The sequence below is a fragment of the Alosa alosa genome, chromosome 22 (genome assembly GCF_017589495.1).
Source record: "Alosa alosa isolate M-15738 ecotype Scorff River chromosome 22, AALO_Geno_1.1, whole genome shotgun sequence".
In the NCBI taxonomy this organism is placed as follows: domain Eukaryota; kingdom Metazoa; phylum Chordata; class Actinopteri; order Clupeiformes; family Clupeidae; genus Alosa; species Alosa alosa.
This window is the reverse complement of record NC_063210.1, coordinates 1,083,031-1,097,334: the sequence shown is the minus strand read 5'-3', so window position 1 is coordinate 1,097,334 and position 14,304 is coordinate 1,083,031. Positions and strand designations below refer to the sequence as shown.

Here is a 14,304-nt window from a genome sequence, read left to right as displayed (position 1 = left end):
CTGTCACCCTACTGAACTCTAGCTCTGCATCCAGGTGACAACCAACTAACTAAGGCGTTCTACATACTCGACGCACCCGACCGGTAGTGCGACACCGTGACGTCAAAATGACGTAGATCTTGCTGGCGCGCCAGGATTTTAGCCAGGTAGCGCGAGGTAGCGCTACCACTCATTTTTTCAGACGAAGCGACAAAGCGGAAACAAGAAGATGGACTAGTTTGAGGGCAAGCGAGAGTTGCAGTGTTTTGTTACAGTCGTGAATTTGTAATAGTTTGCTGGATAAGTTAATAAAGTTACCAGCGAGAGTTGCAACACATGGAATTAAGAGGAAAGAATAGAAACGATTTATTTTCAAACAAAGGATATCTATTAAGGCCTGAACAAAATCTCTTTCCACTTCAGGAAATTACACAAACTCAGCCAGCTGCTAGCTAGCTAGCCAGCTAACTAAACTGTTTAAATTATTACAATTTCCCTCGGGATGACTAAAGTATCTATCTATTTATCTATCTACCTGTGCGCACACCTTGGAAACTAGATGATAATGATGGTGGTAGTTGTGAATAATAGCAACCAAAGTCTGAAGTACCATCACAGAGGCTAGCTAATAGCAGAGCCTGTTTACATTCTCTGCTACTAGTGTTTCTTAATGCAGCTTCTTCTGCTGTGTAACGTAGTTAGCGTTAATCTTTTCACAACAGCGACACCTCTGTTCAGGAGAGTATTGCAACTAGTGTCGTGACCACGACGCGCGAGTATAAATGGTTACAGCGCTTCTGTGACGTCACATTGTCGCGCTACAGGTCGGGTGTGTCGAGTATGTGGCGCACTTAAGCCCCCGACCCCCACCCGCCCCCGCCCGATGCCTCCTTACCTGTGCAACATTGACAGGGCAACCTTGACAGGGACAACAAGGAGGCGGACATCACTCCACTATTTTCTTGACCTTACTTTGTATATCACATTGCACTTTTCTGCTTTTTTTGCACTTGTGGTTAGACGCAAACTGAATTTCGTTGTCTCTGTACTTGTACTCTGCACAATGACAATAAAGTTGAATCTAATCTAATCTAATCTAATCTAATCTATCTAGGCGATCTAAAACGCATGGTCACTGGCGAATAGTTTAGGGGTTTGTCCAGTCCATATTGGGGGTGGTTTTGTTATCAAACGTCGGGCACCTGGCGCAAAAAGGTGGTTCCTATGTTTCTTAATCAGTCATGGGTGTGTTTTGGGCGTAACATCATTTAAACCAATGAAAATGACATCTGTCATTCCCTTTAAATGTATACAATGCAGGTTTAGTTATTTTTGGCGAGTTTAGAGCTCCCTCTAGAGTCGCGATGTATTTATATGTTACTCTGCTATTGTAAATAGCAAAGTTCTTGTGACTTATGCCCCCTGTACACAATGCAAATGCTTTTGTTGTGGAGGTGAAGGATTAACAACAGGCAAAAACTCTCCAAAATCTCCAAAGAACTATATCTATTGACAAGGTAATGTTTCAGATTCTTGCAAGTTTTGGCGGGGCGCTCGGTAGGGACTCGCTGCGTGTATGCTGTATAGCTATGCTAGGCCAACGATTTGCCTATTACAAGTTCATTTACCAGCAAATTGGCTTCATAAAGGTGAAAATCTTGCATAGTGTGCCTTTAATAGCAAGCAGCACAACTTCAAACAGCGCATCGGTATTTTGATAGTCAGTGGCGCATTTGAAGGAATCTGCTTGCACGCGAGACCGTATGGAACAGGTATTCCACTAAACCATGCTTTACTAAAACCTAGCAGAGTGTAGCCTACACACATCTGCACTTGTTTATTATTTGAACTCATTGGCAAAGTGAAACTAACTTCACTGTGGTGGCATAGTTGAAACGACAAAACAGTTATACACAGTTAATTACTTTCAATATTGACAATGCGTTACCATCGAAAACATGGCCTGACAAAAGCAACACTTACCCCAATAATGTTCAAATGACTAAATAAAAAAACCTAAGGACTTTTATCCTGCAGAGGGGTTGCTGCATACATCTTGTGACAGTGTGCCTTCAGCTGTGCTTCATATGTGCCTTTTGCTATAGACCAGGTTTTTCTTGGTCAGTGGCGTAATGCTTTTTGGATAGTGTAAGATAGCGATTTTTAGATAATGCGCCAGACCACACCTTAGGTTGTTAATTGCCATACCCCTGAGCGCATTGTTCAATAAAAGAGACACACATGGCGAAAAATAGGAATATAGGATAGGAATACGCTTTGCGTAGTGGTAACAATACGCTTTGTGCTGAGTTTTAGATCGCCAAGATAGAGTCAATAGCCTATCACAACACCAATCCATAGCTTTAACACAAACTGTATCCTACTTGACGTCACTATCATATTCTCCAACCACGACGGCCTCTCTTGCAACAACACAAGAGGCGAATCTTACTCTCACAGGCAAGGTAATTTATCACTAAATTAACACTACAGATAGAAACACTTACCCATGATATTTTCCTTTTTGCTCAACCATAGTAAGCAATTCTAATAACTTATTTATGTGATTCCTTTATTTGTTTTCCGAGCTGATCTCATGGACACACATTTTTAGTCGGGTCCTCTGAGTTTACGGTCGGTGTGAAGGCATATAAACAAACTGCTGGTGCTGAAATATTACCGGACATTTTATCCGGCCAAAAAAAAGTCTAGTATAACCTCTGGTGGCTGGGTGTCTCGGGACACTACTCGGGACAGTGGCTGGGTTTCTCGGGATACTGGACATGCCCTTCTCTGTCTTTACTTGGGACTTGATTTGAACTTGACTGCTAAGACTTACTTGGGACTGGCCAAGCAGTGACTTGGTCCCACCTCTGCAATAGACCGACTGGTGAAGCAATGGTAATATTATGAGAAACGACGATTAATCTGACTCCATGAAATTAAGAACTTGGCATCTCTAATAGTTACCAAGTAGTTTATCCACTTAAAGCTGAGTATTGGCATGGCATACGAGAAGAGAGATATCTGTTATTCCAAAGATTATCTGAATATGCATGACCCTCCTATCCGGCCTGTAGTTCGTTGGATAGCTGGTGGATAGGTGTAGGTGTGAGATTTCTGAATCTCACACCTAAACACTATAATGTAGTTATTAGTCTACAACTATGCACAGATACATTAGATTATAATGAAACCATTATCAGACTGTTGCCCACATTACAAGTATTAATTTAAGACCAAACATGAATGTTATATTCACAACATACATTTACAGAGATTTCAGAAGTGATCATCAAACCAGTGACTCTGTTGGTTTCAGTTTTTACTGTGTGATAATTAGTTAGGCCTGGCACCCTGTGTATTGAAGAATGTTCTTTGTTTGAGATGGGGGTGGCCTTTTGGCTGTTTTGGCCAAAAGATGTCATAAAATGTGGCACAATCTCTTTGTAAATTATGTTTCATTGAAAATGTTTCAATCATCCCCGCTGTCCCCTGTGGTAGGTTAATGGTGTCTCATCTCTAAGGGGAATATTCTCACCCCTATGTCTTGGCACTCTGTTTTGAGGGACATGAGGTAGGGGAAGTGGAAGGCGTAGGAAAAGGGGTAAGAATGAGAAATGGGAGCATGTCCAGTTGCAAGTAGTGCTAGTAGAGAAGGTACTCTCTGAATAGCTGAGTTTTCAGGGGGTTTATTGCAAGACATAATGCACTCTCAAAACAGCAGTGTTGATAGCACTAATACCCGAATAACAATTATTCTGTGTGAAACTTGGCAGGATTAGCTATATTTCCCTCTCCGCTGGAGAAGTTGTGTATTATGCTATTTCAAACTCTGGAAAAAGGTAACGATAAAGCACATGGATTTGTTTGTAAGGTAGCGAAACGATTAGCATAAGTTTGGCAGAACAATGCGGATGTTACAAGGTAAGATACACGTTTTAAAACAAGTTTCTTGTTTTTCACTTCTCTTACTGGGATGGTAGTCCCAAAGTTGCAAGGTTGGTTTTCCGCCTGGGGACGCTAGGGGGAGTGGGGAAAGTCACCATTTTCAACGGAACAGGTCATTTAACCATCCAAATGATTTCTAAGTGGGTTTATTAAATAAAGGAAAAATCCCACAATTTTACACATAGATCTCTGTTTCTCGAGGTCACCGAGTACTGTCGATATGTAAAACAATTATGGCATGGCATAAAAAATAAATTACGTATCAACTGTACTCGGTGACCTTAAGAAACAGTAATCTATGTGAAAAAATGCCGGCGTTTTCCTAGCAATAGTTCTCCTTTAAATAAGCCTACAGACAAGTACAAGTTCCCTTTGAACGCCAATCAAACTCACCGGTTTTTGCAATGCCAGCTCCCCCTCTGCCTGTTGTACCTTAAGCCTTAAGCTGTTCTTTAGCCCTTCATTCTCTTCCTCCAGTCTCTGAATTTCTTCATTCTTTTCACTAAAGGGAGTGACAAAAGACAAAAGGTGACAGCTTAAGTGCTTGTGGGTTAGAGGTTGGTTTGGTCTGACAGGTTATTGCAACAATTTGAGGGAAAACAAAATAAAAAAAAAATGTAAGCATGGTGAGCATGGTGTTTGTGAGCCTACCTACACACTGTGTTCAAATGTAGCTGCAGGTCGGCCATCTCTTCTTGGTGTCTGGTATACAGTTCTGAACACTGTCTCTTCTCTTGCATTCTGGTTTCCTGAAGCTTGCCGATTTGTACATGCAGCTCACTCACTTCTTCTTGTCTTGTACAGTCATTGACTTGAAACTTTGTAATAATGGCATCATAACACTGTAGTTTATGATCCCTTTCTTCCAACAACTTGAGATTGAATTGAAAGTCCTCCATAAGGCACTGGAAATGCTTCCTTTGGGCATAAAGTTCAGTTGTGGCTTTCTTTAGGGCAAACTCTAGCTGTCGAGTGTGTAGTGCCTGTAACTCCTTCCATTCCCTCTCTTTCTTGACAAAAGTAGACTCAAAATCCTCAGAGTTCAGCATCTCCACACTATGGCTGACAAGAAAAACAAAAACACCTTCCTTCTCTCAAATGTCCCAACACAGCTTTGCTTTTTTTAACCTTCCCATCTGTGTACATTAAATGGGTCATTCTATAATTCGGGATACATTTCAAGTGTATAGAGAAAACAAAAAATGTAATGAGTCTTTATCATTAAACTTTTTTATAGTCATAGAACAAACTTCAAAGTTAACATGACAAGTACTTGCTGAGCTTAAACCTGTAAGAAACAAACTTAGTAAATTATATATATTTAGCAAATGTGATAATTTTTAAATGATGCTTTCCCTAAGAGAACTTTGGCTCTTTGTACATTTGAAAAAAAAAAAAAAAACATATTTAGTCATCATTTTAAGAGCAAAATCTTAAATTAACAGAGTTGACACTCTCATTAAATGCTATTGAAAACAGAGTTGGCAGCACATCATTGTCAACTCTGTTATCATTAATCTATGCAGAATTAACACATCTCTCTGTGTAGGCATCATGCTTCATATTCAAAGTATGTGTGGATTTTAAGCAGTTTTATAACAGAGTTGACAAGAACTTTGAGACGGACCAAAAAGATATTTTGTTTATACTTAAATATTGCATAATATAGAAAATAGACAATGTATATAACTGATGTTATAACAGTTAGTAAATAAAAAAAAAATCACATTAAGGTCTAATGGATAGGCTATAGGGCATAGGCCATTTCTATTTTTTGATGCTCTCTTAATGGGGACTTCAACAAGGCGAACCTCAAGCTAGTTCTGCCGAACTTTTTCCAACACATCTCCTGTCCAACTAGGGGTGAAAACACGCTGGACCACTGCTACTCTCCATTTAAAGATGGACAAAGCCACCCGTCTCCCGGCGTTTGGGAAGTCCGACCACGCTGCCATCCTTCTTCTCCCGAAGTATAAACAACGTCTAAAGCAGGAAGCTCCGGCTGTGAGAGAAATGAGACGGTGGACTGACCAATCAAAGATCATGCTGCAAGACGCGTTGACTGATGTCGACTGGGACATGTTCAGGATGAGCTCTGACAACAGCGATGAGTTCACCGATGTGGTGATGTTTCATTTCACAGCTGACTGATGAAATTATCCCCAAGGTAACTGTGAAAGTGTACCCAAATCAGAAACCTTGGGTTGATAGATCTATCCGAGAGGCTTTGAACGCACGAACATCTGTATACAACAATGGCCAGTCATCTGGTGACATGACATCCTACAAAGTGGCCTCCTACCAACTGTGTAAAGCAGTGAAAGCGGCGAAGAAGCGGTACAGAGAGAAGGTTGAGACGCACTTAGGAAATCGCGACAGCAGGAGTGTCTGGCAGGGACTGAAGTTGATGACTGACTACAGAGGACGATCGGCCACCTCCGCAGATGTGGACCCTACACTGGTAAATGACTTGAACTTATTTTACGCACGCTTTGAGGTCAGTGACGAACATTCTCACAACTACGCTGTTAGCCCTGCAGCCAGTTTTAACAACGGTGCTACGTGCGATCTGCCCGAAGACCAGTCAATCTCCGTCTCTGAGCATGACGTGAGAAGAGCACTTAGGAGGAGTGAAAAGCAGAAAGGCCGCTGGCCCAGATGGCATTCCTGGGCGGTTGTTAAAATCATGTGCTGACCAGCTTGCACCAGTGTTAACAACCATCTTCAATCTGTCTCTAGCCCAATCTGTAGTTCCTAGGTGCCTAAAAAGATCCACCATTATTCCTGTGCCCAAGAAGACCAACCCAGCACCGCCCTATAGCCTTGACGTCAGTGGAGATGAAATGTTTTGAGAGACTGGTAAAAGATTTTATATGTTCATCAACACCTGGCTCATTAGACCCTTTTCAGTTTGCCTATCGACCCAATAGGAGTACTGATGATGCCATATCCCATGTTCTCCACACCACTCTCTCCCACCTGGACAAAGGGAAGGGGAATTACGCACGCCTGCTGTTTATTGACTATAGCTCAGCCTTCAACACCATTGTGCCAAACATTTTAGTCACCAAGCTCAAACATCTAGGACTTAATACATCTCTCTGCTCCTGGGTTCTCAGCTTTTTGATGGACAGGCCACAGGCGGTGAAGATTGGGAGCTGTATGTCAAATACAGTCACCCTCAACATTGGTGCCCCCAAGGATGTGTTTTAAGTCCCCTGCTTTATTCCCTATACACCCATGATTGTTCAGCCAATTACAACTCCAACTCCATTGTCAAATGTGTGGATGACACAGTAGTGATTGGACTCATCTCCAACAACGATGAGACAGCCTATCTTAATGAAATTAAGATGCTGACATCATGGTGCAATGACAACAGCCTTGTACTAGACATTGCCAAAACCAAGGAATTGGTGGTTGACTTTAGAAGGGACAAGCCGCTCCATCACACACCATTGAACATCCAGTGAAAAAAGCAAGACAGCGTTTGTACCATCTTAGAAAGCTGAACAAACTCAGAATATCCAAAGAGCTGCAGAAAAAATTCTACTTAGCAACAATACAGTCTGTTATTTCTGGTAATATCACAACCTGGTACGGAAATAGCAACTCTCAGGATAAGAAGGCCTTGCACAGAGTTATCAGGTGTGCAGAGAAAATCACCAACACTGCACTTCCTGGACTTCAGGACTACACTAGGCGCTGCCTGTTAAGGGCAAAAAGGATTTTAAAGGACTGTCATCACCCTGGCCATAACATTTTTCAATGGTTGCCCTTTGGAAAGCGGCTTCGATCTCAAAAGGCCAGAACAGAAAGACTAAGAAGTGTTTTCCCCCAGCCATATGGACAATGAATGTATAATTCCCCCCACTTCATAAACTTTTTAAATTTAATTTTATTTAATCCCCACCCCCCTTCTGTTTTCGATTTTCTACTTTTCTATTATTATTAAACTTTGCACAGCTGGGAGTTGCAGTCGCAATCCCATTTCCCTGCTTTTTGTTCCACAAATTATGCATGTGAAGATTCTTGAATCTTGAATGGTGTTGGTGTTTGAAACGCATTTTTATTTTAATAATTGCCAGATGATATGTGAGGCTTCACATCTTATCACAAACGTGGAGGCAAAATGGCCAGGGCCCAATACACAATGCCAGAATTTAGCCTACCGGGAATCTAATTTGAGCGACACATTTCAACAGGGTGCGTTAGGATACAAGGATACAAGGAAGTTTATTGTCACATGCATATAGTTACTGGAAGTAAGAAATGCAGTGAAATTATGTCTGGTGTCAGCCTATTTGTGCATTTATGGGGGGGGGGGTCTAAGTGCAGTAGAAGAGGGGGTTGGTAGATTAAGTGGCAAGGGCTGCATAAGAAAGGTGGGGGAGGATTGGGATTGGGATTGGGCACCCAAGAGCAGCAAGGCCTATACCTTACTAGAATAGTAACTTAATGTTATATGTGCAATTACAGGAGAACTTGATGGGTACTGGGGGATAGAGGATACCCATGCCTTCCAACACTCATCACTCCATAGGGAAATGGTATGCTCTTCCGTCACATTTGCGCGTGTCGAAGACGTGCGTCATTTTTGACATGTACACAAGTCATACTCCAATTTCTGTTGTCCTGAATGTGCGCTAGATGATTAAGGTTAGCGCCTGCGCACTACGAGTTAACTAACCTAGCCATACAAATAAATGGGCCCTGACATTTAAAACGAGACATTGAGAACTTTGAAAAAGCACTGGTAGTCACATGGGACCGCTGAGAAAGATGGCAGCACGCTAGTGGCGCTCTTGACAGACCATCATTTAATTTCCCTTTCTAGAAACACACACTTCGTTATCGCGTACACTTCGATTGTTTTATTGGAGCTGATTATTCTATTGACCGTCAGTCTGCAGATTATCTAAGGTCTAACTGTGAAATGGCGAACAAACAGGCAAACTTTTTCCAAGGCGCGAGAAAGAAAAGCAAGCAGTCAGCGCGAAGCAGGGTGGCCGACGACGAGAAGCCCGAGGGAACAGGTGATCAAGTTATGGAAGAGATACAAAAGATGAATGCAACACTTGAACTGGTAGCAGTGGACGTTGCTGCCATTAAACAGTCCTCAAAAGAGCTAAAGGACGCTGTGGATAGCATACAAACTAGGCTTGGAGATGCCGAACAATGAATATCGGACATGGAGGATGTAAATGAAAGAATAGAAAAAGGTGTCGAGAAACATAACAAAACAAGAGAGACACTGTGGACACGGGTGGAAGACCTCGAAAATCGGAGCAGGAGAAACACTTTTAAAGTTGGTGGGACTGAAAGAAAACAAAGAGCAGAAGGGCAAAGTGATACAATATGTGGAAAGAATATTATCCGAAGGACTTGGGCTCGCTGGCCAGGACTTTGAGATTGAACATGCACACCGCTCAATGGCTCCTATGCCCGACCCGAACAAGCCACCAAGGACGATCCTGATCCGCTTTCTACATTCAACAGCTCGAGATAAAGTGTTACAGGTGTCCAAGGAGAAACGCGGAATCGAATGGGAAGATTGCAAGATGTCGTTTTTCAAGGACCTGACAAGGGAGTTGGCAGAGAAAAGGAAGGAGTTTGCACCGGCGAAGAGACGACTACAGGAACTAAACGTGAAGCATCGATTGGTATACCCTGCTACGCTCATCTTCACCTGGAAAGGGCAGAGGAAAATGTTCAAAGATTTGAAGGAAGCAGACGAATTTATTCAGAATGACAAGTAGACGACCACGGGTCCTGCAGATGACTTCACGGGCCTCACGGACCGAGTAAAGTAGTTGAAGGGAATTTAGATAGGGAAGGGGGAGGGGAGGTAAGGTTACGTCAGAGTGACAGAATGTTAGATGTTGCTGACTAAGGGGAAGTTCCTTTTGTTTTTGTTGTTCGTGTTTGAGCGTTAAGACAGCACTGAGTATAATAATTAAGAATTGTTGTAATTTAATGTCCCATTTTTCTTTGGTTAAAAACATGATGGGTGATAGTAAGACCATGGCCGTGGAGGGGCCCTCAACTTCTCATATAAATGGTATTAGGTTTACTTTTTTTATTGTTATTAGGTTGCCTCTGTGTAATGCTTTACCTTAACATACGGTCGTGTATGCTAGGTTTTGCTTATGAGTTACCGTCATAGACAGTAAGGTGGACTGAGCTTCTTATCCAAACAATACGGTTATCTCCCTACGGCGCGAAAGAGAGATTAATCAAAGCTAGCTTCCCTCCAACTGAACAAGCTAACCATTCTTCTTACGGGTAACCAACGTTATGGACGAGGTAGTGGAGTCTGTTTTGCCTTTGTAGTGTTTATGTAGATTACACAGAAGCTACAATATCGACACAGGATATATGTTATATGACGTTATGGTATTTCAAAAAAATCCTAGAATGAATGGGCTTCTATGGGAGTTAGCAGAGAGGTGGTCCCTCCAGCCTACATCGATTCTTCTACTTCCGGGAATTCGCCTGCCCCCTTGGTCGGGGTCCGGTTCGGCCTGTCGGGACTAATTTTCCCAGTAATGACCGGCGTTCTATACATTATCCCTTATGGTGTGTTTCCACACACCGAAATTTCGCGTCGCTCTCATTGAGGTTGAATGGAGACTAAATTCGCCCTGGTTGGGCTTAAATGAAAGTTTAATCGCCGAGGCAGGCTTAAACAAAGTTGGCCAAAGTTTAACTTTATTTAAATGAGGACCATTCGAGAACCAATCAGGTCCGCGTCTTTGTGTTTGGAGGCGGGAGTTACAAAAAAGTCTGACCAAGATGGCGGAGACTACCTGAGCTGTAACACGAAAATTTGTATGGGATTAAAATGTTTCTACACGAACATTGCCACTTGTATCAACACGAATTGTGGTTTATATGCCACACGAACTTAGTCAGAGCACATACACTACTAAATAGACCATTATATATGTTAGTGTAAGCACTCGATCTTTTTAGCTAGCTGACAGGCGAAATGCTAGTATTTTAGGACATTGGATTGCATTGTAAACCTAGCTAGACAGCTAGGCTACATGCTGCAACACAGGTATGGAATATATTATGTCTTATTGACCTTGTTGTTTCTATGAACATGAATTGTTGTTTATAGGCAACATCAACTTAGTCGAGGCATACAGACCCCTGGATATCTTCATTAAGTACTTAAACGTTTGAATTAGCTGATTAGCCTAATTAGCTCGCTTGCCACCACTGGCTAGACACTGCAATCAAAAGGTTAGCGGTTTCGCCCATAGACAGTAAAAGAAATGGACGAACAGACTCCGTCGTTCTCAATGGGAGGGCAATCATTTTTCAGTTGGTCCCCCCAGTACTGCGCAGACTCGCACTTAACTTTGTGACGTTAGCTAGGGATGGGCAAAGCGAGGCTTTATGAAACACTGAAACGTTCGAAGCAATTGTGCTGAATTGTTCCGAAGCTTTGGGTGTACATTGGAGTGGGTAAGACTGTTTTTAGTGGCAGGCTAGCACATACCGTTGACTTGCGCTAGCCTAGCACCTGCGAACTCTGCAATTAGAAGGACTGGATGAAACGTGTTGAAAACGGTCTCCACTGATAAATATCACACTTGCTTACTTGGAAATGAGGTCCTATGTCCAAAATCCTGAACCACCCCTTTAAGAGAAAGCTACACTGTTAATTGAACGCGTGGGCACGCCTGCCGACACCGGTTAAATGCACCGAAGGTTCACCAAAGATTGTTAAGGCGGAGCAAGATACTTCGTCGTAGTTCATGTCTATGGGCGCGAAATGGGGATCGAATCCTGTCTGCATAAAGAGGCGTGTCGATGACGTATTGATGAGCATACGTTGCAACCGCCAACAGCAGCGCATAAATAACCGGGCGACACCTGATATAAAAGTCGATTTTCTCCAGACTGGAATGCTCAAAAATGCTAAAAATGTACCTGAAATGTTCAGAAGGGTTTGAGGATCATGGAAACGTGCCCGAAATTCACATTCCTAACTCTATAGAACCAAGACCTTAGCATATGTGGCAAAATTCTGAGCTATGCCCATAGACTTCAGTGGAGCAGTCGCTGCCTCTGCTCTGCATAAAGGGGGATTTTGACCCCCCCTCGTGCGATCCGGGTTCCCGGAAGTGGCTCCTGATGAAATATCTTAACAATCTAACAATCTTTGGGTTCACTTAACTTTGGTCACATGACATGGGGATTTTGAACGATGTTTCGAAGCAGTGGTCACATGACATGGCTGTTTTGAACCACGTTTCGAAGCAGTGTTTCGAAACACTTGTGCTTCGAAGCCTCTGGTTTCAAAAGTCGAACCCCTAACGTTAGCCATCGAACTGAATCTTGTAACTCATATGATAGATACACAGAAATTCTTCTCACACTTCCTTCGCCTTCAAAGTCATCAAAGTTAAACATTTATGTATGTATTATTATTAATATCATCCTCACAAGTGATATCAAGTCGTGTTAAAGTTGAAACTACCACACATGATCATCTTCAAAAACAGTCATGGTAAAACAAAACAAAAAAGTTATAGCTTCTAGTCTTGAAGCTAATCTTCTTTCCACTTTTCTGACCTACGGTCAATCCATCGAAAACCTCTGAAATGATTATCGTTAGACTACCTAACGGTAAAACTACGGTTTTTCATTAGGTTTACTTGCCTCTATGCTTTATTGTAGGCTACATAGCTTTGTTCACGAGTTTCCGTGCTGGCTGGACTACGCTGTTATCTCCCTTCAGTGCGTTAGCTTCCCTTCAACCGGACATGCTAAACATTCTTCTTACGGGAACCTAACGTTTACGTACGAGGTAGTCGAGTCTTATTTTGCCTTTTATTGTTTATGTAGATAACACAGAAGCTAAAATATTGGCACATGATATATGTTATATGAAGTAGTGATGTTACCCGTGAACCCGCTGCTTCGAAGCGTGTATCGAAGACACGAACCAATTTGGAGTGAAGCTTTGTATCGGAGCTTGATTCGTTTTGTGATAATCACGTGATCAGTGACGTCCGAAGCTTCGTTTCACACACACCCACGTGACTGCTTCCAAATTTAATTCAAAGCATTAAAGTTGCGCGACACGGGGGGTGCCGTTGTGGGTTGTAACTTTGGCCAACTTTGTTTCGCCTGCAAACTAGGGCGAATTTCGTCTCCATTCAACCTCAATGAGAGCGACGCGAAATTTCGTTGTGTGGAAACACACCGTTAGCCTCTGAAGTTCACGTTGACAGCCAAAGTCAGACGCAGTTCATCTCGAACAAGCCTGATATTCACAAGGTCTGCCACCTCTCTGCAAGAAAAGCTTTGTTCAAAATCAGAGACATTTTCCCCTTAATCCAGGCGTATTCTAGACTAAAAGTTCAGACAACCAAGAGGTTACGTTTTATCTCAGTGTTTGTTAAACCTCCTAGTGCTACCCCCGAGGATCCCTCAACAGCAGCTTGTAAACAATTGCTCAGTTGCTAAGCAACGTTAAACTAGCCTAGCCAGATACCAGAGCTGAGCTCTCAGATAAATTTGGCCAAAGAAAACCGAACCTTACCTTACAAACTGCAACGCGAGTTGACAAAAGGATGGTCCCGCACACATATGCAATTTATTTTAGGATATGAAAGATGTAACATACTTTTGATAAACTCATTCGCCTAACCGGTCTCCTTGCAGTTATGTCGCTGGGAGTAGTGTGTGAAACTAGTGACAGTAAAGAAAATTCCAATATGGCCGCCATTCGCCAATCCTTCAAAATAAAAGTCAGAACAATATTCATTACTTTTCAATTCATGAAGACGAAAATTATTACATTAAAACTGTATGGTGTTACCAAAAGGAAAGTAAAGTAAGAAAATAATGAAATAAGACATTTAAATCGAAAATACACCTTAGAATGCTATATTTTTTCCACACCTTATAATATATTTGTTCTACCTAAATTAGTGCTGAGAGCCGTGACAGGCAGCACAGCGTCTACTAGTAGAATGGGTAAAGAACTACTACTAGGGCCTACATCACATCTCCTCCTGACTCAATGTTGTTCTCACATGAATATGAACATGACATTCCAACTTTTTTCACATAATTAAGTCACATAAATAAATGTTGAGGAAGGGAGTAGACTGTCCCAAATGTGAGCAGTCAGGGGTTTATTCTGCCCTCACTCTTGAGACATGACTCATAAGACTTGTTATTTGGGTTCATTCAAGTTAGTGTATATTTATTTACAAATGTATATACTGTAATTACACTTATACATAGCCACATTCTACTGCTCTTCATCCTGCACACACACTTATTCTTAATACTATTATAATGTTACTGTTTCTGCACTGTTACACTGCACATAGCTGTACTGTACAT

The 14,304-nt window shown here is 42.0% G+C and overlaps 1 protein-coding gene across 8 annotated transcripts in view; it reads right to left on the bottom strand.

Moving 5' to 3' along the window:
• The window catches only part of ccdc57 (coiled-coil domain containing 57), a 120,905-nt gene extending 107,247 nt beyond the window's left edge, over positions 1–13,658 (bottom strand). For 4 of the 8 annotated variants that reach the window (XM_048233079.1, XM_048233084.1, XM_048233085.1 and 1 more), the window contains exons 1-3: positions 13,493–13,658; positions 4,582–4,992; positions 4,324–4,432 (exon numbers count right to left, since the gene is read on the bottom strand). In XM_048233079.1, coding sequence (XP_048089036.1) covers positions 4,324–4,432; positions 4,582–4,992; positions 13,493–13,539 — 567 coding nt within the window. In that variant the 5' untranslated portion in view covers positions 13,540–13,658. Of the gene's footprint in view, positions 1–4,323; positions 4,433–4,581; positions 4,993–12,851; positions 13,011–13,153; positions 13,352–13,492 lie in introns of those variants that run through there. The other 4 variants (XM_048233080.1, XM_048233082.1, XM_048233083.1 and 1 more) reach the window with 4 other exon arrangements.
• Between the last annotated feature and the right edge of the window lie 646 nt (positions 13,659–14,304).